General features: G+C 46.9%; 1 protein-coding gene across 3 annotated transcripts in view; it reads left to right on the top strand.

Annotated features, from left to right (window-relative positions):
* The window catches only part of LOC122624814 (teneurin-a), a 142527-nt gene extending 121315 nt beyond the window's left edge, over positions 1 to 21212 (top strand). For all 3 annotated transcript variants that reach the window (XM_043804527.1, XM_043804528.1, XM_043804529.1), the window contains 5 exons: positions 2971 to 3138; positions 3308 to 3500; positions 4176 to 5560; positions 8092 to 8666; positions 13310 to 21212. In XM_043804527.1, the coding sequence (XP_043660462.1) occupies positions 2971 to 3138; positions 3308 to 3500; positions 4176 to 5560; positions 8092 to 8666; positions 13310 to 17202 (6214 nt within the window). In that variant the 3' untranslated portion in view covers positions 17203 to 21212. The remainder of the gene's footprint in view (positions 1 to 2970; positions 3139 to 3307; positions 3501 to 4175; positions 5561 to 8091; positions 8667 to 13309) is intronic.

Genomic DNA, 21212 nt, shown 5'->3' with positions numbered 1-21212 from the left:
CCATCAGCAACATTGTTTGCTGTCCTTGTTGTTTTGCCATTTTCTTTTCTCCATGTGTGCGTGTGTGTGTGTGTGTGTTGGCCAATTTAAATAAACATTTCGCACCCGACTCTGTCTGATTTTATTATGGCCAAGCGTAGAAACACAAACAAAATCTGTGCAGCAGACAGACAAAACTCCGACTGTCTGATGATTATTTGTGTTTACTTTCCACACACACACACACACACACATACACACATACTCTCGCTTTGTTTATTTCAATCTCGCACACACTCGCACATTAGCCTAGACAAATTTGCAGGTGTATAGCATAGCATATCTTTGTGGGCCATGTGCCGAGCTCTGAAAATAAAAAGGAAACGAGACTTTTGCCCAACTGTTGTCCTGTGTGTGCGAGTTTGTGTGTGTGTGTATGTGTGTGTGTGTGTGGTGGACATAATTTCTCATTAGGCCAATGGCCAAGTAAGCGATATGTTGCATGTTGCTGCCGAATGTCGCAACTGCAACTACTTGCTGGGCCACAAAAAGAGGTCCTGGCCCGGCATAAATTCCACAGCTCTTATTTATGCATTTTTATGATGACAATATGTGTGTTGTTGTTGATTTTTTGTTGCTGTTTCGGTCCTTTAAGGAGTCTTTAAAAATGTCCTTGTTATTTTTATATCCCTGCCGGTCGCCTTATTCTCGCTCTTTGCCTCGCCATAATTCCTGTTTATGTTCGCCTTATGTTTACCTTTTTTTATACACTGCCAGCCAGAAAATTAGTACGTTTTTTCGACTTACTTTTTTAACCCAATGCCATTGATTTGCTTCAAAGGCCGCATGGTAGAGACTAGAAACACAATATTGATACGGTATTTAATGAGTTTTTTGGTATTCAAAGAGTGTTTTGAAACTCTTTTTCGCTGTGTACCTAAATAGGAGTTATTTTGCTGAATTCGTTTTGGTTTATGGCATGCCTTCTGCAGCTGAAAATGCTGTAGCTACTGCTGTTGCTGTTGCTAATGCTGCTGCTGTGCCATGTTATGCGGCCCAATAAGCAACAGTGTGTTGTTAGCGGGTAGCCGCCCCCTCATTTTCCGCCCAGTCACTCGCTGGCTTTCCCGGGATTTTCGCACACACACACATACACACATATGTGTGTGTCCTGTTACTTTTGGCCTCAGATTGTTGTAGCTGGCTTGGTTCTTCCGAGTTCTTCTTGGTTCTGTTCTGTTGCAGGATTTTATGGTTTTGTATTTATAATGTTTATTTCAATTCTATGCTTTTATTAGCTACCCCGCACTCCACGCTCACTCGCATTTTCCGCTTTCCTTTCGGACTTGGACCGACTTGGCTCTTTTCTCTGCTGCCCTTTTGGCCGCCACCATTTGTTGTCCTGCTTAATTTTTTTCATTTTTTATTATGTTTTTTTCTGCTGCTGCCTTAGTTGTTGTTGCTCTGGCTGGCTGGCTGACATGCATTGTTGGTTGTTGTTGTCATAGTAATAAAGGTAATAAAAGTCATTATATTGTGCTGCAGGGGATTATTGCTGGCATTTTTTATTGCATAAGTATTATTAGAGTTGGCCCAGCGAAACGTATGTCCTTATGCCTGTGGGTGTGTGTGTGTGGGTGGGTGTTGGTATATGTTTTTGGGTTGTTGCCTCCGCTAAATGCTACACCACCCACCGCACCACTTGCCACTACTCGCCGGATTTCTCCGGATTTTCGCTCTGCTCGCGCTCATAAAATCCAATTCAATTACAAATAAATAAATGCAATGCCACAACGGACTTTGGCTTCATACACAAGCGGACAACATAATAGGTCCAGCAGCAAGTGGCCGCAAAATTAGAAGTTCTAGTAGTCTTCGGTTTAAGTAACAAGTAAAAATCCATCAGAAATTTAAATATTGAAATTGAAGCTCCGTAATATGTGCACTTTAATCCCGTTTCCATCGAATTGCATATGCACATGTGTCACTACTTTATGCAAGCCATAAAAGCAGCCAAAAAACAAACAGCTGCTGCGACAAAAACAGTGAAATTAAATTAGCAAAAATTGTAACCAATTTCCCCAAATGCCCTTTTATATTTGCAGTGCTTTTTTTCCGCTATTTTTTTGTTTGTTTTGTAACCACTTTATTTTTAATGAAATGCATGTCCTTGTTTATGGACATGTTTATGGGGCAGCTTTGGTCGCTTTGTTTACGAGGCAATTCAATTGAATGTTTTGTCATTTGATTCGGCGAAAATGCGGCTGGGGCATTGAAACATTTTCCAGATGCAGGCCATCGCACTCTGATATCTGCTATCTCTGTTGCGCGCACAAAACACAATTAAAAATCGCATTAATTAAATATTTCAAAAGTAAAAGTTTTTGCCATTTCTTGAGTTTCCAACGCAACTTGGCTTTGTAGGTCCCCTCACCACCATCACTCTCTTTCCGAGCTTTTCCGAGCTCCTGCTCCTGCTCCTGGATTTTCTCATCCCCCCCGTTTCGTTTTTTCCCCCGCTGTTGTTGTTCTGTCCCTTTGTTTTCCAACATCTTCGTCCTCTTGGCAGAAGAAGTTTGTGCAACTTTGCCGTAGCTGCAATGCGAATTTTCTCTTGTAATAATGGCGGCGGCTCGCAATCGCCATCATTATATTTAATGCGGCTAACGCATGATAAGGGAACAGAAGGGGGTGCAGAATGGAGGTGGTGCATGGATGGATCTTAACTTGTGCTCTCCTCTATACCTTCTGCAGCATCCAAAGTTTTTCAATTTCCCACAAACAATTGAGGTATTATCTGGGGCTCCACCTTGACTGGTTCTCTGGCTGTCTGGCTTTCTGGCTGGCATTAGGTTGCGGGGTGGAATCTCGCGCAATTCCCTGCGCTTCAAGTTCATTAAAATATTAATTTGCATGTTTGCCAGCAACTTTTGCACTAATTTCGTATTCCATTTCATATTTCTCATGCCCCCTTCTCATGTCCACTTGCAGGTTCGATGTGCTGGTGAATGGCGGCGGAGCGGTGACCTTGCAGTTCCAGCGCTCCCCCTTCCGACCTCTGACCCGCACCGTCTTTGTGCCCTGGAACAGGATCGTGGTCCTTCCGCCGGTGCAAATGCAGCTCAGCGACGACGACGAGACGACCAGCAGGAATATCAAGTGAGTTTTTCCAGTTGGTTCATACTGTTCATACCCGAAAATAACCTGCAGCTTGTCTGCAATTCAAATGCTCTTAATCTCATCACCTGAAACTCACAAATAAAACATTAATCGCTGGAATATGGTGTAGTAATCTGCAAACACTTTCTACTTCTACTTCTACTTGCAGGGTCGCTCCACTGAATCCCGCCCTGACGTTCCTCAACTCGATCCACTACCACACGGCGGACGAGGCCAACGATGCCAGCAAGGTGTGCATGGATCACGACCACGAGAAGCTGCGGCCCCAGCTGATCAGCACCTGGATGCCCAACGGAGTGGGCGCCATGCCCGGCAAAAGGGTCATCTTTGCCGAGACTCAGGTGGGTGTTGGGTGGTGGTTGGTGGTGGGGAGTACCCCTCATTTACCATTTACCATTTATAGTAGTAGTACTATAGCGTGGCGCGTCCCTAATGCCATTCCTAATTAGCAGTCCGGGCAGCAGATGCTGGACGCAGCGCAGTTTTAATTAATTTAAAGTTTGCCTTAATGACATTATAACTTTGCATCTGCCCTCGCTGAAAATGGAGGGCGAGCTGCTGGAGGTGATGGCAGTGGTGGCACTGGTGGCCATGATGTTGCTGGCTGCGTTTGGGTGAAAGGGCCAGTGAGGTGGACATTAATTCTGGCCGAGAGCGTGGAAGCCCTCCTCGAAGGTCTGGCTCTCGTCGGATTCGTAATGCGTTTAATTGCAGCACTCGAACCTGTCCAGCTGCGGTCACCAGCAGACACTCCGCTTCCCCCCTTCACCTCACTCACTCTGGGCCTTAGTTAGTTACGTCCGAGGGCAATTTGGCCAGGTCTAGGTAAAGTTTTTCCAAACCCCCACCCCCCGCAGTTAACTGTCACCAAAATGAAAGAAGTGAGGGAGTCACCTGGGATGAAAGAAGTGACTAGGATCTTGGAAACAACAAGAAACTAAGCCAATCATTTGACGCAAACCACTGATGGCTATTTTGAAGAGTGCTAACCCAGTGCTTCCGCTCTCCATTCACAGATCGTGCAAGAGTCCATCCAGATCCCGGGCTCGGACCTCCACCTGACCTATCAGTCCTCGCAGGCCAGCGGCTATCTGAGCATTGTGCGCATGCGCCTCACCGGCGAAACGATACCGCCCACTCTGACCCACGTGCATGTGGGCGTGGAGATCGAGGGAGCCCTGCATGTGAAGACCTACGAGGCGGATCCCAGTTTGGTGCACACGTTCGCGTGGAACAAGCGCAATGTCTATCGGCAGAAGGTGTACGGCGTGACTGTGGCCCGGATTTCGGTGGGCTATCAGCACAGCACCTGCCAGTCGCCCGTTTGGATTGCCCAGACGGCCAAGTTGCAGGGCTACGATGTGGATATATCCGATATCGGCGGCTGGGGACTGGACATTCACCACCACTACAACTTCCACGAGGGCATACTGCAGAAGGGCGACGGCAGTACGCTGCACATGAAGGAGTACCCGCGCACCGTCAAGGTGGTGATGGGCACCGGTCTGCAGCGACCACTCACCTGTCCGGACTACTGCAATGGCGTGGCCAAGGATGCCAAGCTGCTGACGCCCATCGCCCTGGCCACCGGACCCGATGGCAGCCTCTACGTGGGCGACTTCAATCTGGTGCGCCGCATCACGCCCGACGGCAAGGTGTACACCATTCTGCAACTGAGCGCCACCCAGGTGTCGTATCAGTATTACCTGGCCGTTTCGCCGGCCGATGGCCATCTGTATATATCGGATCCGGAGCGGCATCAGATCCTGCGACTCGTGCGACTGGAGAAGGTCAAGGATCCCAGCATCAACAGTGACCCCGTCGTGGGCAGCGGCCAGCGTTGCATTCCCGGTGACGAGGGCAACTGCGGCGATGGCGGACCTGCCCTATTGGCCCGCCTCTCGCATCCCAAGGGCCTGGCCATCGCCGCCGATCGCACCATGTACATTGCCGATGGCACCAACATCCGAGCCGTCGATCCCAAGGGCGTCATACACACGCTGATCGGCCATCATGGACACCACAACCACTGGAGTCCGGCTCCCTGCAGCGGCACCCTGATGGCCAACCAGGCGCAATTGCAATGGCCCACCGGCCTGGCCCTGAGTCCACTGGACGGATCCCTGCACTTCATCGACGATCGCCTCGTGCTGCGCCTCACCTCGGACATGAAGATCCGCGTGGTGGCCGGCACACCGCTGCACTGCAGCAATGGCGGTCAGGATGGGCGCGTGAACAAGACGGGAGCGGACAATGTCCTCGGCACCGTCCTTGCCATGGCCTTCTCGCCCTTCGGCAATCTCTACATTGCGGACAGCGATTCCAGGCGGGTCAATTCCATTCGCGTGGTGGACACGGCCGGCAATATGCGCTACTTTGCCGGCAAACAGGAGGGCACTGGGTGAGTAGATCTCTCTATTTGTATCTTTTAAATGCGTAATTTCCGTAGATAAAGTTGCATTTAAAGTCAAATATGTATGTATCATACTAATTTGGGTCATTCGTTTAACCTTCGCTGTTAAGCCATAGTTTGCTGGTTTTAAGTATTTTGCGACATATATTTTACAATAATGGGAAGCATAAATTATTCTCCATTAGGTTTTTATCCTAAATATAAAATATGTGTGCTGCTCCAAAGTTTAATAGCCAATAATTCACGCAGTTTTGAGTGCGCTTAGCTGGAAAATTATAATTCAAAAGGTTCCCAATTTGCTGTCATTGAGGGGAAGGGGGGTCTGCATTATTTGCACTTTGCCGAGTTATCAAAGTGCACTGAAAATAAATAATTCCCAATAGTTAGCAGTGTGCTCGGGTGCTTGGGTACGTGTGCGCATAGATTTGAGTAAGTATGTATGTACTATGTGGCATATGTAGTTGGAATACCCGACTATTGCATTCTTAGTTGTTTTATGCCCTCAAATATTGACTGGCTACTGGGTCAACATTACAGGGAATTTGGTCAGCAGGCCGCTGGCCAAAAATCGAATGGAGCGAACGAATCGAGTGGAATGGGTGTAGAATGGGTGTGGAATGGGTGTGGATGGGGTAATTGGCATGCAGGAAAATGGGTGGGAGATTGACTCCACTCGGACTTGTTTATGCGCATACTTGACCCAATTAAGTGAGCTCCGGGCTATTTGCATATTGCCGAGCGATATCAGCCAATTTTTCAAAATGTCTACCAAACGACACACGGGACAAAACGCACACAGGACGAGGGAGCGAGATGGATGGCGGGATGGAGAGCGAGAAGGAGAAAGGGGAGAGGGGAGAGGGGAAAGGAGAAAGGATACTCGACCGTAGAGTGGGGCATAAATAATAAAAATTCAGCAAGAGCAGCACAAAATTGCCAATGCACCAAAACGGCCATAAATGTCAGGCCAACTAGGCAATACCCCCTAGTGTACTATATCCCCATCTCTCTCTCTCTCTGTCTCTCTCTCTCTCTCTCTCTCCTGCTTTTGCGCTCCCTTTCTATGGCATATAAATGCAATAGTACGGGTGCATGCAAAAATATCCATCTCTCTCGGCTCTTTTGGCCATCCACAGGCATCCAGAGTCATGTTAACTTTATTTGACTTTATTAACCCATTTTGAAGGCATCGAAAACGGTGACCAGAAATTAATTGGAATTCTCACATTGGGGAATTTCATTGTCTGATTTTTCATTGCCCCAGTACACAACATACACAACATACTACACATGTATGTGCATATGCATGTGTGCGTGTGTGCATACATGTGCTTCTATAAATGTGTTCGTGCTCCATAGGCACTAAAGCCATTTGCATTTTGTGCATTGATTAAAGCGGGGCAGAAAACGGAAACGGAAACAGCAGTCAATGAACTTAAATTCCTGACGCCAACGGAATAATTTCATGCCACGTTGCCAAGCGCAAAAGTACTACAGCGCAGTACTGTATAGTGTGCTAACAATCTCTTTAGTGTTGGTCAGTTTCATTTGAGCATAAAGTGCAAAGAATGCGGAATATAACTTTTTATGGCTGTGGTAAAACTAGAAACAATTCTTGGAACAGATATATAGAATATATCATAATATCTATCTAAATACATAGCAATGCCATTGTAAGCATAATATTGCTCAACTTTATTCGCAGTGAATTCTGTGGGGTCATGTGAATGGCGTCAGGTGTCAGGGGGTTAAAGCGTAGATAAGGGCGGCGGGCGATTGAAGTGGGCGTGGCCGGCAGACGTGGCAAAGTAATTAGCGGCCGTCGCGCCACAGACAGAAACTATAAATCAACTTTTCACTCGGTTTTTTTGCGCTCTTGCGCTTCTTCCCCCGGCGTCTTTTGTGCGGAGCCATATCTTTCGAGAGGTAGCCAAGGAGGGGTTAAGGGCCCGAGGGCCCGAGGGGTAGCTAGCGGGGCTGTCAAGGGTTAAGGGCGGTGGTGTTACGTCGGTGGAATGGGGGCGGTCTGTGTCCGTGTCTGTTGCGTGGGCGTGGCTGCGATAAGCGGCACCCGGAGTTCGCTTTACTTTAGACTGTTTATCGAACAAACAATGTCATCATAAATATGCGTCCCGAGCAGCCAGAAAAGCAGGGGAAATCCTGCAGGAAGACCCGAAGAAAAGGGTGCGGCCAGAGATAGGGAAAATGAGGATGAGGCAGGAGTGGGTTGATGGCTCTCAACCCTTCGTAGTACTACATGAAGCACATCTGCAGCACTAGCACACTGGAAGTTGGCCAGGAAAAGCCCTTACAGTCGCTCAATTGGCTAAGAAGAATGGGCCCATATTCAGTTTGGTTTGTATAGATTATGTTGAAGTACATCAAATGTAATAGGACACTTATGGTTAATAGAATTCAAATGCAACTTATATCTATTTCTATCAACTACTTCATTTAACTACTTGCTGCCATATTTTCGCTGCACGTCTAACTTGCATTTTCCCCCTTTTCCCCCACAGATCTCAGACGTGCGACTGTGCGATTGGAGGCGGCAGCAATGGCAGCGCTGCCAACTCGGGAGTGGGCGGGGCCAGCGGCGGCGCCTACTCCACGACCGTCAATCCAACGCGACCGAATGGCGGCACCACGCCCACCACCCCGTCGGGCGGAAACGGAAGCGGAAATGGCAACGGCAACGGTTCGTCGGCGACCTCGTCCGCTGGCTCAGCGGGTGGCTCCAATGGCGGCGGCGTCGGAGGTGGTGGTGCAAACGGTGGTGCCTGCATCTGTGCGGGCGGCATCGCCCTGTCCACCGGAACCGGATCGAACTCCGGCTCCGGCAGCAACGGCGGCGGCGGCACCCTGGCCAGCATCGTGGGCAGCGGCGGTCTAATGTCCACCGGACCCACCACCACCACCACAGTGCTCCTGGGCGCCAAGACCACGGCGGCGGGCATTGGCGGCGGTGCGGCCACCTTGAACGACGACGGAACCCTCAGCAATGCGGAGACGCTGCTGTCCTCCAACGCTCGATTCCAGGCCATATCCGCCATCGCGGTGGCGCAGGATGGAGTCATCAATGTGGCCGATCAAGGTGAGTTCCGCCCATTTACTGCAGATTTTATAAGAAGAAGTATCTTTGAATATACATATATTCCATTTGGAGCGATTCAAAACACATTATATTCATACATATATTCAGCTAAAGTGAATAGTGAAGATCTTAAGATTTTGAACTGTAGGAAAGCAGGCATTTCAGTACAAAGTTCACATTACTTGCGATGCATTCTTAGCCGTATTCTGTGGGATTTCTCTTTCAAGGTTTCCCCTCAAAACATATTGCTTTTCCAGTATCCTGACAGAGGGGCCCAACAACTGTCATCTGATACAGCAAATTTGTCATCTTCCTTCGTTGTATTTTCCCGCATATGTGTGCGTAGCTTTCGTGTGTGTGTGTGTGTGTGTGTGTATGAGTGGGTGGTCCAGGCAATTTGCTTTTGTACTGCATACTCAAACACACGCACACACACTCGCCAATACAAACACAACGGCATGGAAAATGGAACATTTCCTTTCGGCAAATTTTCCTCAACTAGCACTTCTTCTCATTTCTGCCGTTCTTTGGCCATGTTATTGTGTTAACAAGCGGCAAAGGGAACGAAAATAGAAAATGTTAACTGCTGCTAGAGTATATCGCGTATATCGTATAGCGTATAAAAAGAGAAAGGGAAATAAACAGAAAAATGCGGGAAACCGGAAGTTGAATTTCGACATATTGCAAAACACAACCACAGCAAATACAATAATAATAATGACAGCAACAACAGCAGCAACAGCCACGGAAATGGCAACAAAACTTGAACAATGAACAAGCTGCGTAGGAACAAGCAATTGTTGTTGTAATTGGCCATTATGGCCAAAAGGAAGGGGGCGGGGGCGGGGCCAAGGAGGGCATGCCAAAGAGGAAAGGAGCGAAACCAATTTCCGTTACCATTCGAACGACGACAAATTAGGACCCACTCTCACACTCACACTCACACACACCCACCCACTCACACACAAACACACACACATTCTCTCAGGTAACTGAAGAAAAACCCAAAACAAAATGGCCGCCAATAAATTTTGGGCCAAAGGCAGGAAAATTGGGGATAAGACGCACAGGGCAAAATTCGAAGTCTTTCAAATGCTATTACTTTCAATAAAATGTATCTATACTACAGTATTAATATATAAAAGTGCCTTAAATTAAAATCATAAATCATAAAACTTTAAAAGGCAGCTGAATGACATACTGTTTTTTTGTTTAAACCTTAGCCTCAATGCCTTTTTCTCAGTGTACAAATAGAGAGTCCTCCGGGGAAGCAAAAGCTCAAAAAAGCACGGAAGGTATAAATTTGAGTGCATTAGCAGAGCGTAATTTGATAAGACCAAAAACGTAATTAATAAATTTCCACAAAAGCAACGGGATGGGGGCTTCGGATGTGGATGTGGATGTGGATGACGACTCCCCTAACGATGGACAAAAGGGTGGCTTTTCGGTTGGGTTTTTCGTGGGTGGCGTCGTTTCCTCTTTTTGGATTTCCTTCCTGGCGGACGCGACGGACGCGACGGACGCGACGGACGCGGATCATCATCAATTCAGTAACTCGGCGCTGAAATTAATGAAAAGGCTGGGCGAGAGTTGTAGCCGAAGCCGTGGAAAGCAAATCAATGGCCATAATTAATCAAGTTTTAGTCTGCCATTGGTGGTGTGGATGGTGGTGCGGGTGGTGTGGGCTGGTGTGTGCACACGTGTGAGTGATTGCTGTGTGAGTGTGAAAAGCGAAAAAGTGAAAATCAATCTTATTACCTACGCGGCATTGAATTGGCAAAACTTTTCGCTTTTCGCGTTCCGCGTCCTTCCTTCCAAAAAACGCGCCGCCCCTTCAAATCATTAATTAGGAATACATACAGACACACACACACATATATTTAGATATATATATATATAGGAAAGTGCGTAGGTGTGTGTGGGTGTTCTCGCATCTGTGAAGGGCAGACAAGACACATACAAATGTAGCTGCAGGCCACGGAAAAACGTAAATAAGCTTCATTAGCAGCTCGCGAGCTTAAGTGGCCTTTTTCCCCGGCGAGTATGTGAAAAATGATTGCATTAATTGCCCTGCCACAAAAAAAAAGGCGAAGGAAAAGCGACCTAAAAATAAAGAAATATCGATGGGGGACAGGAGAAAAACTGAGACAGTTAAAGATATCCGTTTGTTCCACTTCAAACTTCGTCCAAATGAATCGCACAGCAAGAAGAGCAACTGTTTTGTGACCCTGTCACTTTCTAGATGATTTACTATGGGCTAACGTTAAATAAGTTAAGTAAATAAGTAATATTTTTATGGCATAAATTAGGAAAATCGCGAACAGCGTGTGGTTCTCCATTATACAGCCTCAATCCCCGTCGATATCAATTGTGCCAGCGATTTGGACATATGCCATGCCAGCTGGCCATGGCGACTGTTTAACGCTCAGGACGATTGCAGGATGTGTATGTGTGTATGTGTGTGTGTAACAAACCCACTAAGGATGGTTTAAAGAGCGAGCAGCTTGTGGGGCTGGTGGAGCAACACCAAACATTCGGCGACACAATGGCAACAACCCTTTGCACTGGGCACAAACAAGTTGTTCAGTTTATGGGGTCATTACCATTACATTACAATCCACCCACACACACACACACACACACACACACACACGTACATATTCAGCGGGTGGTGGCGGTGGGTGGGTGGTAACCTCCAGCTGAGCGTCACACATTTATTGCATTGAAATTCGCTCAATCGCTGGTCTGGCGCTTTGCCAATTCGAATGCCAATGCCCCAGCTTCAGTTGGGAAAACGAGAGATGACTACACTGTGGCAAAAACCGCTTCGAATGGAAATAATTCACCAATATTTACGCTACCCTTTGAAATCAATACACAGTTAGGCAAAGTTTCCAATTAAAGGAGTCTAAATGTGCAGCATTTTTGGCGTAATATTTTTTACTGTACAGCACGCCGAACCCGAAACCAAAAAGCTCCTCTAAAATGAGACCATAATGGCTTACGGTCCAACTACACGAGGTCACCGATGGGGCTGGACGGGGATTTGGTGCGGAACTGTGGGTGGTGATGGAGGTGGTGGTGGTGGTCTTGGTCATGTGTCTTTTGGTGGCAGGAAGGATCCTGCCTCCTTGCCGCTGTGCTCTTGGGTCCTCGCATTCGAATGCGGACTCGGATTCGGGTTCGTGCTCGGGTAAATGAACTGTAACGCAATCAAATCAAATCAACACTGCCCGCACCGCAATAAGAAGAAGCCACAATGTATTTAATATTTTTATTGTGATATGTGCAAATAGCAACACACAGCAACACACTGGCACATAATTCGCAATCAGCGGTGAATTGTTGCATGCAATAATTGCGTGAAATGGAGGTTTATGTTGGGGTGGATTTCGAAAAGGTCCTTGCTTTGCAATCATTTCCGGGAGCAGTGGGGAATGTGTGTGTGTGGTTTATGCGGCAGTTGAGTATGAGTATTTTATTTAGTGACTGCAATGATTGTGGCAGCCGTTTTGCTTTAAAAATCCATAGAAAGTATCCCTAAACCAGCACGAATGGCATTTCGAGATGAATGCAGTTGCGGGCAATGATGTAAAGTTAATGTGTTCCAAAGACATCGCCGCCCTGCGCTTTTCCACTTAGTTTCTTATACAAAACGCTGTCATCATCGTCTTTGCTTGTTGCCTGTTTGCAATGCAAAGCCGTAGGAAAGTGGGTGTTGTGGAGAGGTGTTGAAATAAAGGGGGGATGATACCAGGGAGCTGGTGGAGCTGAGGCGTAAGGCAAGCAAATTTATGCAAATCCAAAGCGATTTTCAACACTAACTAAAATGAAACGCTTTCCAGGGGGCGCACCAAATAGGGGCGTGGCTGCAGGAGGAGGCAGGATGACTAGTAGTAGTAGTAGTAGTAGTAGCAAATTGCACAAAAATACTTAAGGCACTCACCACTCGCTCACAGACGGAACTTACCTATGCCATTTTGTATTTGTGCATTTGCAGTGATTCAAAAACGGAAAAACAGGTCGGAAGGGGTGGACGGGGGGGTTTATTGGATAATATTCAATGGATAGGGCGAGTGGGTGGGTGGTAAAGTGCAGGAAAAACCGAGGAGGGGAAAATGCAGAGTAGTAAAAACAAACAGCTGCAGGAACTTGGCGTTTAGCTTAAGCAAATGATCAACAAACCAAGGGAAACTCGTGTTTGGAATGGGAATGGGAACGAGAATGGACCGTTAAGGAAGTGCGAATAAATTTGATGACCAGTTAAAAGGAATTGTCCAAGGAGCTGGGAATGAATAAATGAGTCAATTATCTGGCAAGGACAACGAGTGTGCGACTTTTTTTTACGACTTTTCCCAGCGTTCGAGCGAAAAGGTAATCAAATGCCGAGCAGATGTTTTTCGAGCTTTTCCAGCCACCCATTTGGTAGTAAATAAAGTTGATAAGCCACGCTTGTAAAAAAAAGAAGTTGCTTTTAATTTCCAGAAAGTGCTCCTTTAACTCGGCGCGCACATTAAAATGAACTCGTCCTTTTTAATTGATTCTTAATATATGAAAGGGTTATAAAGTTGCCAATTAAAGTACTTTTCCAATACGATTATTATTGTAAATGTATATCATATATATATATTTTATCCTTTCAGGATCCCTGCACGTTTTGGCCTTGGAGCACTATTTGCCGTCGCACGATGAGAACGGCGAGTTCCACATTCCCTTCCCGCCGTCCAGTGAGATCTATGTGTTCAATCGCTATGGCCAGCACGTGGCCACCAAGGACCTGACCTCCGGAAAGACGCGCTACAGCTTCCTGTACTCGAAGAACACCAGTTTCGGCCGCTTGTCCACGGTGACCGATGCGTCCGGCAATAAGATTCAGTTCCTGCGCGACTACAGCAATGTGGTAAGTTCCATTGAGAACACGCAGGATCACAAATCGGAGATCCAGATCAATGGCATTGGCATCATGACCAAGCTGAGCGAGAAGGGTCGCCAGGAGATCGAGCTGGACTACGATAGCAACACGGGTCTGCTGAATTCCCGCTCCTCCGGCGGCGAGACGTACATCTATCAGTACGATGAGTTTGGCCGGGTGACCGGCATGATACTGCCCAGCGGCGAGATCGTGAGGATCACCTCCCAGCTGGCCGATAGCCAGGGTCTCACTGTCTACGTCCACGCCTCCGTGGAGTCCCTGTTCTCGAGGGAACGGATCGCCGGCGAGGCCAACGAGCTGCTGGTTCTGGGCGGAGTGCGATCCACTTTCCTGAAGCGCGGACAAGCCCACGCGGATGCGGAATTGAAGGCGAACAACACCCTGGTGATCCATGGCGATAATGGCGTGGTGGTGGAGGCCTCTGCCGTGGCCAGACACCCCCTTCTGGAGGCAGCGCTGCCCGTGGAGGCGGAAATGCTGGCCATGTGGTCGCATCAAAGTGTCACCATGGGCGAGGGACTGACCAACTCCATGTACTCCGTCTACAGTTTGGTGGGGGATGTGAGGAATCCACAGCAGACGCTCAACCGCGAGATCTGGGTCAACCAGTCGCGTGTGATTGGCGTGGAGTTCGATCAGTTCACCAATCGCGAGACCTTCTACGACTCCCGCCGCACCCCGATCCTGATAGTGGCCTACGATCAGTCCGGTCTGCCCAAGTCCTATTACCCCACCAACGGCTATCCGGTGAACATCACCTACGATCGATTCAATCGCGTCGAGGGCTGGGCCTGGGGTCCGGCGGAGCTCAAGTACAGCTACGACCGACATGGCCTGCTCTCGGAGATCACCTCGCAGCAGGATGGCATCGTGTCCTTCGTGTACAACGACTGGAACCTGGTCTCCGAGATCGGCTTGGCCAGCCAGCGAAAGTTCGTGCTGCAGTACGACGATGCTGGCGGCTTGAGGCATGTGGTCCTGCCCTCCGGCACTCGCCACAGCTTCAGCATGCAGACCTCGATTGGATTCATCCGCTGCACCTACACGCCGCCGGGCAGCACACGGGCCTACCTGCAGCACTACAGCCATGCGGGAGCGCTGCTCCAGACCATCCTGCCGGGCGATGGAGCCCGCATCGTCTACCGCTACAATGCCGCTGGCCAGTTGACGGAGGTGGTCCATGGCGATGGCCGGAGTGAGTTCCAGTACAACGAGGCCACCGGAATGCCGAGCACCGTTTCGCACACGGAACGGGAGCTGGAGTACCGATGGGACTTCGAGTATGCCGCCGGCTTGCTGGCCGAGGAGCGGATCGATTATGTGGCCAAAACGGGTCTGAGCAACGCCAAGTTTAGCTACGAGTACGACTCCCAGCTGCGAGTGGTGGCACTGCAGGGCAGGATCGGTGGCCAGAGTCTGCCGACGCAGGCCTTTGCCTACGATCCGCGCACCGGCAGACCCAGCCTGATTGGCCAGTTCCGATTCTCGCAGCCGGCACAGAACCAAACCCAATTGCACGACGGCACCGCTAGCTTCACACGGACGGTGGACGGACGCTTCCAGACGCAGCGAATGGCCATGGCCATCCATCGGCTGGAAGTGTTCCGCATGGAGTTCTCCTACGGAGTGCACGGCCGGATCTCGCAGACGCGCACCTACACGCGAAACATGGCGGTCAACAGCTACACGAATGTGAAGAACTACACATGGGACTGCGATGGGCAGTTGGTGGGCGTGGAGGCGCAGGAGCCGTGGGGCTTCCGTTACGACGACAATGGCAATCTGCTGTCGCTCACCTACAGGGGCAACACGATACCGATGGAGTACAATGCGCAGGACAGGATTGTGAAGTTCGGCGAGGGGCAGTACAAGTACGATGCGAGGGGACTGGTGGCCCAAAATGCCAGGGAGGAGCGCTTCCACTACAATACCCAGGGCCTGCTCGTGCGGGCCTCCAAGCGGGGTCGCTTCGATGTGCGCTACTACTACGATCATCTGAAGCGGCTGACGACCCGGAAGGACAACTTTGGCAATGTCACACAGTTCTTCTACACCAACCAGCAGCGGCCGTACGAGGTCAGCCAGATATACTCGCCGCGGGATGGCAAGCTAATGTCACTGACCTACGACGACGTGGGTCATCTGATCTACGCACAGGTCTACCGGCACAAGTACTATGTGGCCACGGATCAGAGCGGCACACCGCTGATGCTCTTCAACCAGTACGGCGAGGGCATTCGGGAGATTATGCGTTCGCCATTCGGCCACATTGTGTACGACTCGAATCCGTATCTGTATCTGCCCATCGATTTCTGTGGCGGCATCCTGGATCAGGTGACCACGCTGGTGCACATGGGCGATGGCCGAGTGTACGATCCATTGATTGGCCAGTGGATGTCGCCGGACTGGCAGCGTGTTGCCGAACGGATCATCTCGCCAACGCGCCTGCATCTGTACCGATTCAATGGCAACGACCCCATCAATGTGGGCCACGAACGTCACTATCCGGAGGACTTTGCCGCCTGGATGCGCACCCTGGGCTACAATGTGGGCAATCTGGTGCCGCAGTTGGCCCGCGATCTGTGGCAGCCGCCAGCACTTTGGGGCCGACCACCGGCCAATCCGGTGGCCCTAAATCTGCGACGGCCCTTCGATAACATTCCCACCATGGCGGTGGAGAGCGGTTTCCTCGCACACCTGAACGTGCGCCGAATGTCGGACTTTGAGCAGCTGTCGGCGCCACCGCGTTCCGCCCTCAAGTGCGATGTGATGGACCCATCGCCCAAGACGATCGGCTCCGATACGGAGCCACCGTTTGGCAAGGGCATTGTCGTCTCCCGTACCGCCGATGGCCAGGCCATTGTGTCCAGTGTACCGGCGGCGAATGCCATCTACCGGGATGTCTACACCAGCGTATTCAATCGCTCCAAACTGTTGCCTTTCACCTTTGTGGTCCACAATGCCCAGCAGGACTCGTTCTTCTTCGTGAAGGAGGACGCCTGGCGGGCCACCGAGGATCGCCAGCAGCTGAAGCGTCTGCAGGGCCAGGTGAACACCACGTTCCATGAGATCACAAGGGAGGCGACTGTGGGCAGTGGACCAGCGGGAGCGGCCAGTGGCGGCGCCGGCTCCTCATCATCCTCCTCGTCATCAGCCAGTGGTGGCTCGTCCTCGAACACGGGCAACTATCTGGACGTTAAGATACACGGGGCACACGCCATCATCAATCTGCGCTACGGCACCACCGTGGCCAAGGAACAGCAGCGACTGATGCACCACGCCAAGCTGACGGCGGTGCGGAAGGCGTGGCACCGCGAAAAGGAGGCACTCCGCAGCGGACTGACCACCGCCCTCGAGTGGAGCCAGCAGGAGACCGACGAGATCCTGAAGCAGAGCTATGCCAACAACTACGAGGGTGAGTACATCCACGATGTGAGTCTATATCCGGAACTGGCGGAGGATCCCTACAACATCAAGTTCGTGAAGAAGAAGGGCGCCACCGGCGGTGCGGCGGGGGTGCCTAATTCGCGACGTCGACGCCGCAGATCCACCGATCCTATCCAGGAGGACGGGGAGGAGCTCCATCGCGAAGCCGACTGTTAGCTCCAGAGGATAGCCCTGAAACCCAGCCACTAAAACGCGAGGAGCGCAGTGAAAACCGACGAACATGAGACATAATTATTTATATTTATACATATATATATAATCATATATATATGTGTAGTACATAAATCTATGTTATCGAACCAGTTTTTTGATGTCAAGGAACATTATATATATATATATATACACGTATACATAAAATATTTTTTTTTATTGTTAGCCACTAGAGAAAAGTAATGAAAAGTAAAGAAATAAAATGTATGAAAACTAAGAAAGCGACATGCCAACATAATCCCATGTAGCTGCATGTACGTTTATATATGTGTGTGTGTGTGACGTCAGCTAAGCCGCAGATACATTTACAGTACAGATACAGATTACAGATACAGCCACGAATATAGACGAGTTATAGATATATACAGATATATATATATATGTACATCATATATATAGTATACATATATATATATATATAACGATAATGGATAGCATAGTGTAGTAGTCATACGAGCATAATGCGTACCATACATACAGAACATATGTACATGCATACTCACCACAATAAGGGGCGCAGGAGGAGGAAAATTAGCGGGGCGGGAAATTCATGGGAACGGGCGTATCTAATTTTTTTTCGTGGTACTCGAGCTTTTTGAGACTGGCATAGTTTTAAACAAAACCAATTGAACGCGGGGACTGACCGACGGACCTTCAGGAGCTGATCCCTTGGATCTTGCATTTGATACCAACCATCCAATGTACATAAGCGGAAATGGAGAGAGTGGTGGCGGGAACGGAAACGGAAACGGAAGTGGACATTTTGAAGGACAGGCCCAGACCAAAACTCACACACACACACACATAGACACGCCGACGGACTCACTATACACTAGACAACCGGTTTTTGGGGTTGTGGGAGATTTTTGCTTTGCGAAAGCTGTCTCTCGTTTGCTTTGCACAGTGTCAGCTTTGGAAATTAAATGGAAAAGAAGCGAAAAATAAGAAACCTAATTATAGAGATCGAACAACAAAATGTAGCTGTTAGGAATAATGTTTTTTTTAATAAAATATGAAAAGGTATATATTAAATATAGAGAACACACACACACACACACATATTTATAGCGAGAAACCTATAGCTGTAATGTCCTGATAGATAAGTTTAAGTTTTGTCCTACTTAATTAATTAATTTATTCATTATTATTGTTCATACATACATACATATATGGCCGAGGCAAGGGCAAACACATCCACAATCCAAAAAGAGAAAAAAAATATTAAAAAGTATATATCGAAGTAATTTTAATTATACATATTAATGCTATTATGTGGAATGTGAAATGTTTTGTTATTATTTGTAAGTCTGCTTTTCTCGAACTCAGCTCAATGCGGCCCAAATAAACTCAAAACCATAAAACGAATCGAAATAAATAAAGCTTAAAACAGTATTAAAAACAAACACAAACACGAAATAGATATATATGATTTCAGCTTTGGAACCCAGATCGAGATCGTTGAGCTTTCCGTCCAATTTGATTGAGATGGCCAGGGATCCAGAAAGATATTAGATGCCAATTAAAGTAGAATTTGACCGAATTAGTTGACCAATTTTGCTTCGCTTATGAAAACCCCACTTTTTGCAGCTCGAATTTCACTTGTTTTCCATGAATTGGTGCTTATCGAATTTATTGCCACAACTATATGTATAGGTATAGTTGAATAATTGCGTGTGTGTGTGTTGATCGTTTCCTTTCCTCCTAGAAAATAAGCAAATAACTGCTAATAAGAAAAAAAAAACCGTAGAAAAGGAAAACAAAAGATTGCTGAATTAGTTGCGAGCAAGCAAGAAAACGAAATTTTATAAAAATTACCAACTCGAAAAAAGCAGACCACAAAACGAGGCCAAAACGATCGATCAATTGGTTAAGAAGCTTAAAAAGGGAGCACGAGGAGCCGGCCAAGTAGAAAGCAGCTTAGAGCAGAATGAGTGTCCGTATGAGTGTCCGTTCAAGGGAGCGAGTGTTGTCCGCCCAAGAGCGATTAGTATCGGTGAAGGCGTACTGCTAAATGTCAGTAAATAGAAGAGTGACCGCTCAATAAATAATTATTGTCCGTACATGAGAAAGAGAGAGTCGCGTGCGTGCGATAGCGTTATATCAAAAAATAAGAATGGAAATTCGGAGTCTCTCGATATTTTCCGGAGTATCTGTGTATATATACTAAGGCTAATCAAGGTAAACTAGTGTTATATCGTATATGGCACCGTGCATCGTAATCTCTAGTTATATATATAAAAAAAAAAAAAAATATACAAGCTCACACAGAAAGTGTGCAATTTTTTTTTGCTTTTTTTTCTCCATCGTTGTCGCGCCTAACTAGATGTAAAATAAACGAGACAAACTATCGGATAAATGGCATATATAAATATAAATAAATATATGTAATATGTATAGGAGTCTACATGTTAGTTGTACGTGTGCGGGGTACCACTGTACTTTCCGCTCGAATTTCTCCCATCTGGTTTTCGATTCGTTTCCATTTCCGTTTCGTTGATTGGCAAACCAAAACAATTCGAAAAAGAGCAGGAGTCAGTTACCTATTAGAATTTGGCAAGCATAAAAAGCAAACAAGCAACAAAATGAAAACAAACAAAAAAAAACGAAATGAAATTGCTTCAAAAGCAAACAAAAAAAGATAAACAAATGGCACACTAAAATAAATATTATTGATTAGAGCAAACTATGAAATGGCTTGAGAACGGAGAAACCGAAATAAAATAAAGTAAAAGTAAAATATAAAACAAGAACAGCAGACGCAGCAAGAAATATTTATGTGTACATAACTGAAAAACCCAAGTATTTTAGGATATTTATGTTAGAGCTACACAAACTTCAACTTAAACCGAAGGAGTAACTTACAACTAAACCTAAACTTAAAACTAAACTAATGCTAAAGTTGAAGTTGAGGGGCGAAAAAAGAGGAGAAATACTTAGCAAATAAAGAAACAGGGAAACAATTGAGATAAATTAACATTTAAACGTTTTGCACACCACAAACAAAATAAACAAGCTAAACAACAACTAGAACAGAGCTCACACAGATACAAACACACACACCTACAGATACAGATACAGATACACACCCTCCCACATACACCGACATAAATACAGATGCAAGTACATATACACTCGACAGCAAAGCAAACAACAAAATTTAGCAACAACAAGAATTTATGAGATTAATAAACATATAAACAAAATAATATAAACAAACCAACCAGAAGGCAGCGACGCAACAAGAAAAGTTGAAATACTTATTATAAACAAATAAACGCAGAGGAGAACAATTAAGAAACAAGAAAACAAAAAACAAAAAAACAAGAAGAACAAATTATATTTATTAGACAAAATAGCAGAGAAGATGAATCTGTAGTATATCGAACTATGTAATTCACAAATAGTAAATAAACCGAGGCAAACCAAGCAAACCTAAGGAATATTGTAGGGCAAATTCAAATTAATTGAGAAACGAACAGAAAACACCCCAACTTTTTTTTGTCTGTGTAAGCTTAGTGGAGAATTCAAGGGTCGGCGGGGGGCTGGGAGTGAAAAACCCCCTCTACCATCCCCGCCGCATTGTCAATGCAAACGATAAACGATAACCCCAACTCATTCATCACCTAGAACCCCCTAGGCATATGCATATATGTATCTATCGGTAAATGAACAATTATATATGGCATTATATTACCACAGCAGAACAGTAAACTAAATGACATAAAATAAAAGTAACTACGATAATTATTGCAATAATGATAATGATATACCATATATGTAATGATTTCAACGCAAAACGAGAAATATTTTAAGCGTATTAAGTTGAACTATATTATATATGAAAATATATATATGGAAAAAAAAACAAAAAAACGAAAAAAACAAGTGACAAGCGGTAAAGATAAACCAAAACAAAAAAAGAAAAGAAAAACCACACAACACAACTTCTGAGGATA

This window comes from Drosophila teissieri, chromosome X, assembly GCF_016746235.2.
Source record: "Drosophila teissieri strain GT53w chromosome X, Prin_Dtei_1.1, whole genome shotgun sequence".
NCBI classification, from domain to species: Eukaryota; Metazoa; Arthropoda; class Insecta; order Diptera; family Drosophilidae; genus Drosophila; species Drosophila teissieri.
This window is presented reverse-complemented; position numbering and strand designations above follow the sequence as displayed.